Source organism: Lepidochelys kempii, chromosome 2 (genome assembly GCF_965140285.1).
Source record: "Lepidochelys kempii isolate rLepKem1 chromosome 2, rLepKem1.hap1, whole genome shotgun sequence".
In the NCBI taxonomy this organism is placed as follows: domain Eukaryota; kingdom Metazoa; phylum Chordata; order Testudines; family Cheloniidae; genus Lepidochelys; species Lepidochelys kempii.
Window position 1 is genome coordinate 149,100,949 of NC_136381.1, and position 14,041 is coordinate 149,114,989.

The 14,041-nt window shown below is 41.8% G+C and overlaps 1 protein-coding gene across 1 annotated transcript in view; it reads right to left on the reverse strand.

Annotated features, from left to right (window-relative positions):
• The window catches only part of LPCAT1 (lysophosphatidylcholine acyltransferase 1), a 178,636-nt gene that overhangs the window by 105,762 nt on the left and 58,833 nt on the right, over positions 1-14,041 (reverse strand). The window contains exon 9 of the mRNA XM_073332457.1: positions 9,200-9,282. Coding sequence (XP_073188558.1) covers positions 9,200-9,282 — 83 coding nt within the window. The remainder of the gene's footprint in view (positions 1-9,199; positions 9,283-14,041) is intronic.

The following is a 14,041-nucleotide window of genomic DNA, read 5'->3' on the forward strand; positions in this document are numbered from 1 at the left end:
CCTCTCCCCTAACTGATGGGAGGTCCTTTTTAACCAGGTGTCCTGATTAGTCTGCCTGCCATAATTGATTCTAGTATGTTCTTAATTGGCTCCAGGTGTCTTAATTAGCTTGCCTGTCTTAATTGGTTCTAGCAGGTTCTTGATTGCCCTAGTGCAGCCCCTGCTCTGGTCACTCAGGGAACAGAAAAGTATTCATCCAGTGGCCAGTATATTTGCCTTCTACCCATCTCCTGTACCCCACTGGTCTGGGTCTCTCACACTATCTTCCAGTCATTGGGTACAGAAGCTGGTTTAAAGGACAGGTTACAAACCATAGTTAATAGTTCCACAATTTCACATTTAAGTTCTTTCAGAACTCTTGGGTGAATGCCATCTGGTCCCAGTGATTTGTTACTGTTCAGTTTATCAATTAATTCCAAAACCTCCTCTAATGACACTTCAATCTGTGACAATTCCTCAGATTTGTCACCTACAAAGACTCAGGTTTGGGAATCTCCTTAACATCCTCAGCCGTGAAGACTGAAGCAAAGAATTCGTTTAGTTTCTCCACAATGACTTTATCATCTTTAAGTGCTCCTTTTGTATCTCGATCGTCCAGGGGCCCCACTGGTTGTTTAGCAGGCTTCCTGCTTCTATTTAAAAAACATTTTGTTATTACCTTTTGAGTTTTTGGCTAGCTGTTCTTCAAACACTTTTTTGGCTTTTCTTATTGAATTTGTACTCTTAATTTGGCAGTGTTTTTCCTCCTTTCTATTTACCTCACCAAGATTTAACTTCCACTTTTTAAAAGATGCCTTTTTATCTCTCGCTGCTTCTTTTACATGGTGGTTAAGATACAGTGGCTCTTTTTTAGTTCTTTTCCTGTGTTTTTTAATTAGAGGTATACATTTAAGTTGAGCCTCTATTATGGTGTCTTTGAAAAGTGTCTATGCAGCTTGCAGGGATTTCACTCTAGTCACTGTATCTTTTAATTGCTGTTTAACTAATCTCCTCATTTTTGCATAGTTCCCGTATCTGAAATTAAATGCCACAGTGTTGAGGTGTTCTTCCCACCACAGGAATGTTAAATATTATATTATGGTCACTATTTCCAAGCGGTCCTGTTATAGTTACCTCTTGGACTAGATCGAGAGTTGCCTCTCCCCTTGTGGGTTCCTGTACCAGCTGCTCCAAGAAGCAGTCATTTAAATTATCAAGAAATTTTGTCTCTGCATTTCATCCTGAGATGACATATACCCAGACAATATGGGGATAATTGAAATCCCTCACTATTATTGAGAATTATTATTAGGTAAGATTTGTGTGTAGCCCTTTCATTGTTTTACGCTTTACTCCTACTTTTAAAATTGAACAGTTGCATAATTTAACGGCTTGTCTCACTGAAGTCAGACTAGATGATCATAATGGTTCCTTCTGGCCTTACTTTATGACATCTATGAAACATACTTCGTTATTACGGTATCTCCAAAGTCCTTTTTTTCCAAAATAATAAGGAGTTTAAAAACAAGTGTTATAGACATACATACGACCTCAGCCTTTTGGTGGATACATATTGCAACTCATATGACAGATCACTGTTGAGCTATACTAATGAGGAGCACTCTAATACTGTATCTGCACCAAGGGATGAGTTATGGCACCGTTTCCAAAATCTGGGGTCCCATCCTAATTCATGAGTGCAAAGAGGAGAAATAATGAGGACAGCTGAATGATGTAGAATCACTCCACATGGCACTGCAACTTTAGTAACAGATCTGCATGTCAAGCAGTTCCTTGAAAAATACTTGCCTACAATTGGCTGCAAAATTTGCTCATGTATAACCAAAAAAACCACTACAAAAAGCAATTTTCCCTCTGTTGATACTCACACTTTCTTATCACCTGTTGGGAATGGGCCACATACACCCTGATTGAATTGGCCTCGTTAGCACTGATTCCCCCCCCCTCCCCAACTTGGTAAGGCAACTCCCATCTTTTTATGTGCTGTATATTTATAACTGCCTACTGTATTTTTCACTCCATGCATCTGATGAAGTGGGTTATAGCCCACGAAAGCTTTTGCCCAAATAAATTTGTTAGTCTCTAAGGTGCCACAAGGACTCCTCGTTGTTTTTACGAAAAAACAAAAGAGGGCAACAGATTTAATAATGGGGGAAAAAAGAATTAAAAATTCAGAAAATACAAGGAGGAAAAGAAGCCAAGCGAAAACAGGAAGCAAAATAGGAGATGCAATTGGGGACCTGCCTCAAAAAAATTAAAAGTCACTTGCTTAGGGAGAGCTTCAGTGAAAGCCAGGTGATTGAGTTATTGTTGAAGTCAGAGACTTGCAACTTTAAATACTAAAATATTTTATTTTATTACATAAAACTAAAAGTACAAGAATTCCAAGTGTCTTTAAGTGTACATTTTTTACCATGCAAAGACATTTTGTTTCTGAAACTAAAAAAGGGGAGAATTCAGTTACACTAGGAAGATTTTAAAATTAAAGTAACAGACAATGTAATAAATAACCAAATGAGTTTGAAACACAACCAATGCAGGTATCTCACTCCATTTCTAATTTTACAAAATGACTGCATCACAAGCCCTCCATTAAATCACAGTCATTTGCACTGGTTTCTATTCAGACACAGCCAGATAGAAACTATGTCCAAATGTTGTCCAAAGACAATGGATTATCCTCACTGGGGACTGTTAGAGTAGAGAGAACACTCTGCAAGGCATAAAAGGACAGCAGGATGGTGTACTGTCTTCCTGGAGCAAAGACAAGACATCACCGAAAGACTGGTGAGGAGCATAAAATCAGCAGGGAAAGCTTTCCTGTTTATGACACATGTAAGCATGAATGACACTGCTTCAGATGGCATTTAACAGAAAAACGAAGACTTCAGGGACCTTGGAAGGAAGACCAATATAGAAGACGAAGAGAAGAGATGACAAAATAATAAAGGCTAGGAAAGTGGCATACATTAGAGGGTTTTGGTTTTATGGGACCTTCAAAAGGCCACCTTCTGTGGTAAAAGGTTTAGACAATCATCATGTCAATAGAGGGGAACCAATCAATCTTCTGGGTGACAGACTAGCTAGATTAGTCAAAAGGGCATTACACTGGAAACAAAAGGAGAGGTTAAGTGGGTAAACAGAACAAATAATCACACATAACTCAGACTCAGGGTATCATAAATGTAATGAATAAAGGTGTTAAGGGATATTAAGACAAGAAATTATTGTTTATATACCAATGCTAGCAGACCTGGATAACAAACAAGATGAATAAAAAGTACTCATTTATGTAAATTGTTATTGAACCATAGTGGGAGTATTCATGTGATTGGAACGTTAAAAATCACGAAACGTTCATAGTAATGAATATGAATCAGAAGCTAGAAATTGAAGAAAAATTAATAAGAGAAGCAAAGGGACACAAGGAGAAATCTATGGCCAGAACAGTAAGGCATTTTTTAAAATATATTAAGAACAAAAAGAATCCTGAAAATGGTATTGGTCCATTCCTAAATGGAAATGGTACAATTACCATTCATAAATGCAGAAAAGGCAGAAGTGTCAATAAATATTTCAGTTCTGCCTTTGGGAAAAAGCAGATCATAGTAATCTCATATGATTACTCTTTCCATTCCACTAGCATCTCAGGAGGAAGTTAAACAGAGGTTGCTAAATTTTATGCATTTTTAAATCAGCAGGTCTGGATAACTCAAATCCAAGTTTTAAAAGAAATAGATGAGGAGCTTCCTGTACTGTTGATGTTCAATAAGTTCCAGAAAACTAAACAAAAGCTAATATCGTGCCAACATTTAAAAAGGGTAAATGGGATATCTGGGGTATTGAATTCTGCCTGTCAGTCTGACATTGACACCAGGCAAGGTAATGGAGTGGCTGATACAGGACTTGATTAATAAGGAATTAATGGAGGCCAATATAATTAATATCAATAAACATGGGCTTATGGAAATAGATCCTATCAAACTAACTAGGTATCTTTTTTGATGACATTACAAGTTTGGTTGATAAAAGCAATAGTGTTGACACAATATACTTCGACTTCTATAAGGTGTTTGACTTGGTATTGCATACCATTTTAATTTTAAAAAAACAGAATATAAAATTAACATGCCACACTTTAATAGATTAAAACCTGACTGACTGATAGGTCTCAAAAGGTAACTGTAAACAGGGAATCCAACAGCTCTGTTTCTAGTCGGGTCCTGCAAGGATTGGTTCTTGGCCCTAGATGGTAACATTTTTATTAATGGCCTGGAAAAAAACCTAAAGATCACTAATAAACTTAGCAGATGAATAAAAATTGGAGGAGTAGTAAATAAAGAAGAAGACAGATGTGATCTGGATTGCTTGGTAACCTAGGCACAAGCAAATGACATGCATTTTAATAACGCTAATGCAAATGTATAAATCTAGGAACAAAGAATGTAGGCCATACTTACACAGTGGGGGACTCTATCCTGGGAAGTCATGAATCTGCAAAAGATTTAGGGATTGAGGTGGATAATAGCTGAACATAAGCTCTCAGTGCGACACTGTGGCCAAAAGGGCTAATGCAATCCTGAGATGCATAAACATGGGAATCTCAAGTACAAAGAGAGAGATTATTCTCTCTATTTGGCTCTGTTGCAACCACTCCTGAATACTATGTCCATCTCTGGTGTCCACAGTTCAAGATGGAGTTTGATAAACTGGAGAAGGCTCAAAGAGCCATGATAATGATAAAAGGATTAGAAAATATGCCTTATAGTCTGACTGTACTCTTTGAGTCAATCTATTTAGCTGAAAAAAAAAAATGGTTATCTACCTTTCTTAACTGTTGTTCTTCAAGATGTGTTGCTCATGTAGATTCCATTCTAGGTGTGCGTGCAGCCAGAGATTTTTGCCTTAGCGGTACCCATAGGGCCAGCTGTGGCGCCCTTTAGAGTGGCACTCATGTCAAGGTATATCAGGTGTTGCCAGCCCACATCCTCTCAGTTCCTTCTTGCAGACAACTCCAACAGAGGGGCAGGGCGGGTGGGTAATGGAATGGACGTGAGCAACACACCTAGAAGAACAACAGTTACAAAAGGTAGGAAACTGTTTTTTCTTCTTCGAGTGCTTGCTCATGTCGATTCCATTCTAGGTGACTTGCAAGCAGTATCAATGGAGGTGGGCTCAGAGTTCACCACTGTGCAGCTTGTAGTACAGCTCTGCCAAAGCCAATGTCATCTTGAGCCTGCTGGGTCAGCGCACAGTGCGATATGAACAGAAAACCAAGTAGCGGCCCGACAAATTTCTTGGATCAGCACCCGCGCCAGGAAGTCCACCGAAAATGCCTGCGCCCGAGTCGAGTGAGCGTCACGATTGCCGGTGGGGGCACTGTTTTGCCAGCTCGTAGCAATAGCGGATGCAGGCCGCAATCTAAGATGAGATTCTCTGGGCTGACTTATGGAATGGCCGTGTTCTGTCAGTGTAGAAGGCCAGCACCCGTCTGACATCCAGAGTATGCAACCTGTACTCCTCATCTGATTTACGAGGCTTTAGACAGAGGACCGGTAAGTAAATGTCTTGGCCAGTATGGAACTGGGAAACGACCCTGGGCAGAAAAGCCAGGTGCAGGTGCAGCTGGACCTTGTCCTTGTAGAAGACCGTATAGGACATCTGCCAGCCAAAGTTATAGCAACGCAGAAGGACACCTTCCAGGAGAGAAGCAGAAGGCAGGAGGAAGCTAAGGGTTCAAAAGGGTGTCCCGTGAGCTTCGAAAGCACAAGATTCAGGTCCCACGGGGGGACCTGGTCCCGGATGTGCAGGTACAGGTGTTCTAGACCTTTCAGGAATCGTCCCGTCTTGGGATTGGCGAAGACTGACCTCCCTTTAAGCGGCGGGTGGAACGCCAAAATGGCCGCCAGGTGTACCTTGACTGAAGAGAATCTTATAATCATAGAATATCAGGGTTGGAAGGGACCTCAGGAGGTCATCTAGTCCAACCCCCTGCTCAAAGCAGGACCAATCCCCAATTAAATCATCCCAGCCAGGGCTTTGTCAAGCCTGACCTTAAAAACTTCTAAGGAAGGAGATTCCACCACCTCCCTAGGTAACGCATTCCAGTGTTTCACCACCCTCCTACTGAAAAAGTTTTTCCTAATATCCAATCTAAACCTCCCCCACTGCAACTTAAGACCATTACTCCTTGTTCTGTCATCTGCTACCTCTGAGAACAGTCTAGATCCATCCTCTTTGGAACCCTCTTTTAGGTAGTTGAAAGCAGCTATCAAATCCCGCCTCATCATTCTCTTCTGCAGACTAAACAATCCCAGTTCCCTCAGACAAGCCCTGGAGCTTAAGATGCAACAAATAGTCCAGGATGTCCTGCAGTAAGGCTTCTTCTGGATGAATGTACTTGTCTGAGGCCCAACATGTGAAGCACTTTCACTTTGCAACATAGGTAGCCCTAGTGGAAGGTATCCTGCTGCCCAGCAGGACCTTTTGGATTGCAGCTGAGCACTCCCGCTCATCAGTACTTAGCCACACAGCAGCCACGCCATCAGGTGCGGCAGGTTGCTGTGGTTCTAGGACAGCAGATCTAGCCTGAGAGGTAACTGCAGCGGGTCGGCCACCGAAAGACTCAGCAGCATGCCAAACCAGTGCTGGCAAGGCCATACCAGGGCTATGAGGATGAGAGATACTTTGTCTTGCTTTGCCTTGAGCAGGACCCTGTGGACAAATGGCAACGGCGGAAAGGCATATATCAGCGCTCCCGACCATGGAATCAGGAAGGCGTCCACTAGGAATTACTTGTCTCTGCTGTGCAAGGAACAGTATATGTGGCACTTCCTGTTCCATCTGGACACAAATAGGTCCACCTGGGGAGTCCCCCGCCTTTGGAAGATAAGGCTGACCACCTCTGGATGGAGGGACCATTCGTGGTGAGATGAGAAGATGCTGATGAGGTGATCTGCCAGGACATTCTTGGTTCCGGAAAGGTGGGTGACCACCAGATGGATGGCATGCCGCACAGCATGCAGAAGTCCCAGAGGCTGAGTGCCTCCCAACACAGGGGTGACGACCTGGTGCCACCCTGCCTGTTGATGTAATAAATTGCCGCTGTATTGTCCATGAGGACCTGCACCACCTTGCCTTTCAGGTGGGGCAAGAACACCTCAGAGGCCCGGCACGCTGCCTTGAGCTCCCTGATGTTGATATGGAAGGCAAGATCGTGCTGCAGCCAACGGCCCTGGGTGTTGAGCTCACGCAGGTGGGGCCCACAGCTCAGGTCCGACATGTTTGAGACCAGGATGAGCGATGGTGATGGTGACAGAAAGGGAACTCCCTGCAGCACTGACTTGGGGTCTAGCCACCGATCCAAGGACAAGAGGACGTGGCTCAGTACCGTGACCACTCGGTCCAGGGGGTGCCTGTTGGGAACATAGACCACGTTGCCAACCACGTCTGCAGAGGTCACAGATGAAGCCAGGCCTGACTGACAATGTACGTGCATGTTGCCATGTGGCCCATCAGCCGCAGACTTGTGTGAGCCGTAGTGATCGTATGCCTCCTTATGTGGGCAATGAGATCCAACATGGCCTGAAAGCGTGCTTCCGAAAGGATGGCATTGGCTCGCGTGGAGTCCAGAACCGCTCCGATAAACTCTATGAGCTGGACCGGTGTTAACGTGGACTTTTCTATGTTTATTAACAGGCCCAGCTTGCTGCAAGTGGAGTGCACTTGGTTGAGACTTCTATGCACCTACTCTGGAGACCTGTCCTTGATGAACCAACCATTGAGATACAGAAAGATTGGAATCCCTCAACGTCTGAGGTAAGCTGCTACCGGCACCATGCATTTCGTGAACACCCTGGTGGCCGAGGACAGGCCAAAGGGCAGCACCATGAACTGGAAGTGGCGCCCAGCCACTATGAAATGCAGGAAACGTCTGTGTCCTGGGAATATGGAGACATGGAAGCAAGCATCCTTTAAGTCAAGAGTGGCATACCAGTCCCCCAGATTCAGGGATGTGATAATGAAGGCCAAGGAGACCACGAGGAACTTCAACTTCTTGAGAGACTTATTGAGGCCACGCAGGTCCAGGATGGGTCTGAGGGTCCCCTTTGGCCTTTGGGATTAGGAAGTATGGGGAATAGAATCCTCCGCTTTCCATGTCTTGAGGAACCACCCCCAACTGCATGAGCTTGTTGACCTGCTGAACCAGTTGTTGTTCATGAAAGCGGTCCCTGAAGAGAGACAAGGAGCAGGGGGGCTGGAAGGAGGGGTATCCAAAAACTGCAGGGTATAGTCCCGAGCTACTATGTCCAGGACCCAGCAGTCAGAGGTAACCTGCGACCAGGCCAAACAGGAGGGAAAAGGTGGTTGAGGAAACGATGTGCAGGATGCAGCCAGATGACTGGGGTGTCACTCTCGAGCGCACCCTCAAAACTATTGCTTTTGGCCCCCCTGGGTACTTAGTGGGTCCAGGCTGGGCTGGCGAGCAAGAGGAGGAAGGGTAGCGATGGTTAAACCCAGATCCCTGTCGAGTTTGCCAAGGCCTCGACGGCAGCGGACGCTGAAATGGCTTTCTGGCAGACTGTGGGGTATGCATGCCCAACGAGCAAAGGGTAGCCTTAGTGTCCTTCAACCCACATAGCCTGGCGGCCATCTCATCAGAGTTTCTAAGCTGTTACTTTAATTTGACATATGAATATGTGTAGAATTTATACTCAAACACTGATTTAAAGGTTGTATATATTTCTAACTAGACAAAAAATAAAATGAAAACTGATTTTTCCATAAAGTTGCCATAAAACTTTTAAACAAGTAAATTCTCTTACAAAGCTAAACTTCAAGTTATAGTCGCTATTTCTTTTTGCCAAGTTCTTACACCATAACAAAATGTGATAAGTACCATGTTAAGATCTGAGGTATATAGAAAGCTAAAGGAATTACAATAAAGGCAGTTTAGTGTTGCTATAGTACTTGCTTTCTGCCAATCACTGCAGTTTCTTACTTTTCTCAAATAGCAAAATACATCAGAAAGAAAAGTTAAAAATATGTAAGAAGTTTTAAATATATCATTTTGAAATATAACCTACATTTATCTGCAGGCAGGCAAATACTGATAACCTTCAATACTTCTTTTTGATACCAAAGTGAAATCAAGCGTCTATTTCTAGTCTATAATCCAATATATTATCAGCATACTTACTCTGCCATTACACTTCTGACATTATTTGCATACAAAGATGGATTTTTCTTTTCCTCTTCTGAAGGTATATAAACAGGTAGGAACTGTACATAGAAAACTAAATTATATCAAAATATTTAACATTTAAAAACATTTGTATTATAACATTACAATGAAAAATAAAATAGAACTGCTACTTATATTTATAGGACTGCAACAATATCAAGTTGAAAGCAATCAAGCAATCAAAAATAACATTTAGAAAATTAAATCTTCACACCCTGAGTTTAGAAAAGCCACACCAAATGCTACAGATGACCATACAGGTATAGCTCTGCTTATTTCTACCTTACAGACACAGATTAAGTGATGTTTGATTTCCTCCTCTGAGTTGGGAGCAGGAAGATATTAACTGTCTTCCCAAACTCAATGATTCTCCATCTTCATTCTGCACACCATTTCATAAGAGAACATTTGTTTTATGGACCCTTCCCATACCTCAAATCTTTCAATCCTCCATTATCTGGTTCCTGGTTCGTTTGTTCCTGGCTATGTGGATAACCAGGAAGAGCAGTGACCACACCAATACTGGTAGTGATCCATACACTGTTTTGAGAACTTAGATGGTTCTAATTCATTAGGCATACTTACTGATTTCATTATCTATTTTAGGATTATAAGATGCTGCTTATCCCAACGTTCAAACACCTTTCACATAAAACAGATTAGGAATAGTGAAGATCTTAGTGGACATCATGGAGTCTCTGGCTTTTCTCCCTTTTTGGGTACTGTGACCGAAAACACCACATATTCACATTCTACTCACGACAATAATCTTTGTACAAAATATACCTTGTGAAAACTAACTCGCTGGCCAATAATATCATGGTGAAATATATGTAGCAACATATGTAAAGTTATGAAATCTCCCCGCTTGATGTTCTTAGCACATGTTCAAACCCATGCAGCAACCCTGCCCAGGCAGAAGGTTTCTGAACGAAGAAATGTGTGTGCCTCTATTTATATATAAGTAGTAAAAAGGGTCTGTGAGACAGCAGGCAGAGGAAATGGCAGGAGATAAAGAAAAATTGCATTTCACCAAACACAAGTGAGAAGAAAGAGCATGGGAGCCTCCTTCACCACCAGACTCCATGTCACCTTCTTTACTGTTGAATAAACTTTGCTTTAAGGGGTAACCCTCAGAAGAATCCACTTCAAAGATTAACTGGACTATACGAGGTTTGAGAGTAGCAGCCGTGTTAGTCTGTAGTAAATGGCAGAAAACCTCAAACTCACTCTCTTTCACCAAAGACAACAAAGGAACCAGCCCTTTGATTTTGGGGGGAGATCCTGACCTGAGAATTTGGTCAGCCATGTTGCTGGAAACATATGGTAAGGATTTTACCTTTAACCATATTTAGATTAAGTTTTAGCTAAGAAAAAACATTTCATCTTTATTTTTCTTGTACTCCATTTCTGACTTTAATACCTGATACTTGAATTCACTTCAAATCCTATCTTCTTTTATAATAAATTAAGATTTTTTAATCCAAACCAATCCAATTCTGTGTTTAAACTGAACTGTTTGGGAATTCCAGTTAAAGTGGCAAACTGTTGAATATTGACCCTTTACAAGGGCAACTGACCTTTAATATCTGAAGTATCCAGGAGTGGCCTGGATAGTGAAGAACTCTCATTGTTGGACAAATTTGGCACTAGGAGTGTGTTGGGGGTCAACCGGCAAGTAGTAACCAAGGCTGGTGGAAGCCAGAGTGTGACCGGTGGTGTTGCTGACAGGCTGCTAGGGGTCAGAGCTGCTGGACCAGGGCTGCAGCTATACACAGTCAGTGTGTGACCTGCATGCTAACAGGCTTTCTGTGAGTGGCCCAGGTTGGGAGCTACATCATCAAAGCATTGTGAGGCACCCAAGGTTGCAGGGCAGGTGGTGACAATCCCTCACTTATCTGGATTGCGAAAGGTGTCTAATAGTGAAAATTTAACAGTATGACAAAAGAATATTAAAGTGACTTATGAGAAAATTACTTGCTTTCAGAGGAACACAATTTATGATCGAAGTACCCTTTTAATGCTTGTGCTCTGAAGGTATATCACCGGATTTCATTCTTGAGCTACCAGTGCAGTCAACCATACATTTTCCTCACACAAAGTTTTTTTGGGATCTCTGTGGTACTGGTAGCTGTAACCTACAGTTTTCTTACTATTCATTAGTACCTCTTCTCCTGCTAAAATCTTCTAAATCAATTCCTTTATCAGTGGAAAGCAATGGCTCCTAAATTTCAGTCAATTCAGACATTAAAATTATACCAAAAAATCCAGATGTATGAATAACATTTCAACTTTTAAAGAGAGTGGGAGGCCAGTGATTTGCTGGGTCAAAGTCTCAAATCCAATGAGGCTTCTGACATAATGTGTTACTAAAGCTGGTGTAAACCAGCAAAGGGACACAATGAGAAATTTATGGAAAGCAGAGTTAAGGATAATAAGGAGGTTTTATTTATTTATTGTAAAGTATATCAAAACCAAAAAGGAATCTTAACAACGGTGCTGGTCCATTCCTAGACAGACATGGTAGAATTGTCAATCATAATGCAGAAAAGTCAGAAGGGTTCAATAAATATTTCTGTTCTGTATTAGTGACAGAAGCAACTGTATATAGCATATGAAGAAATACTTTTCATTCTAATAGTAATTAAGTCTGACATTAAACAGCAGCCACTAATAAGTTAGACACTTAAATCAGCAGATCCAGCTAACTTGCACCCAAGATCCACCCTTGCACTTTGGATCATTAATGTTGATGTTCAGTAACTATTGGAACACTGGGAAAATTCCAGGGGACTGAAAGAAAGCTAATAATGTGCCAATATTTAAAATGGATACACAGGAAGATCTGGATAAATATAGGCCTGTCAGCCTGCTATTAATCCTAGCCAGCAGTTCTCAAACTGTGGTTTGGGACCCAAAGTGGGGACCCCCATTTTAATGGGGTCACCAGAGCTGGCATTAGACTTCCTGGGGCCTGGAGCCAAAGCTCAAGCCCCACCACCCAGGGCCAAAGCTGAAGCCCGAGCCCCACCACCTGAGGTTGAAGTTCTTGGGCTTCAGCTTTGGGCCCTCTGCCCAAATGGCAGTGAGTGCCAATGGCAGGAGGAGAGAGACTATCCTGGGAAGCAACAACTCTGAAAAGACTCGGGGGTCATAGTAGATAATCAGCTGAACATGAACTCACAGTGCAATGCTTTGGCCAAAAGGGCTAATGCTAACTTTCGGTTTACAAAAGGGAATACTGAGTAATGGTCAAAAGGTTATTTTATATCTAATTCTGTCAACAGTTCAAGAAAGATTTTGAAAAATGGAAAGAGTTCAGAGAAGAGCTGAAGAATGATTAAAAGATTGAAAAACATGCCTTTGAGTGATAAGCTAAATAGATTGAGTCCCTTGAGTCTATCAAAGAGAAGGTTAACGGGTGAGTTGATCACAATCTATATGTTCCTTCTTGAGGAACAAATATTTGATAACAGAAGACTCTTCAATATAGCAGACAAAGGTATAAAAAGAACCAATGGATGGAAGCTGAAGCCAGGAAAATTCAGACGATAAATAAGGCTCATTTTTGGGTTTTTTTTTTGTTTGTTTGGTTTTTTTTTTTAACAGGGAAGGCAATTAATCAGTGGAACAGCTTTGTAAGCTCCAGGTCTCCACTGCTGGCAATTTTAAAATGAAGATTAGATAGTTTTGCAAAAGAAATACTGTAGTTATACTACAGCTATTGGACTTGAAGCAGAAATTAATACAACCAAGTCCTATGGCCTGAGTTATAGAAAACGGCAGATCAGACAATCACAATATGAATAAACAGGCCAATATGAGGATGATCCTTTGATAGCCCAGAGATGATCTAGGAGTTTTTAATCTACAACCCCCTTATCCCTTCTGCCAGTGTAGCAAGGGAAGAGAGTAGTCAGACTGCTACCTCCGTCCTACACTGTTTTCTTCCCCACATGGCCATTGCAGCTCAGCATGGTGAAAGTAGCCCAAGAGCGCTCAAATACATTGCAAGGTGTTCAGAACACACAAAAATTAACTGAACACATCCTTTGCACTACCATCCCCCCCCCGGCATGTGTTCTGTGTGGTTTAGCTGTAAGAATCTGGCCTAGTATCTTTAGCTAACAAGAATTACAACATCTTTACTTCCTCTAAAAGATATAAAAAAGGCTGCAAGATAGCTTGCCCAAACTAGGCATCAGATATGGAGGCCAAGGGAAAATGCTGCATAAAAGCATATGGATCTCCTAAAAACTGAAGTGAATAGACATGAGTATCTATGGGCATCACAACTTTCACCATTGTATTGCCTGCATCAAAGGCCATCCAACATCTTGGGCCAGGCCAGGCCCAGCTTATACTTGCTAAAGCAACTTTTTTGAACACTAAATTTTTGCTGAAGACATTCCACATGACTAAATTATTTAGTTAAATAGGTCTGGTAGTCTGCAACAGAGTACCGTGACTCTTTATGAGCAAGACCTTTCACTATGAGTGTCTCAGTAACCAATATTAGAGTTTGTGGGTGCTATGTACAGTAACTCCTCACTTAACGTTGTAGTTATGTTCTTGAAAAATGCTACTTTAAGTGAAACGATGTTAAGTGAATCCAATTTCCCCATAAGAATTAATGTAAATGGAGGAGTTAGGAAAATTTCAGGGAAATTTTTTTTGCCAGACTTGGTTGAGGTGGTAGAGTCAGAGAGTGGGATATTTCCCAGGGAATGCCTTGCTGCTAAATGATGAACTAGCACTTGGTTGAGCCCTCAAGGGTTAACACGTTGTTAATGTAGC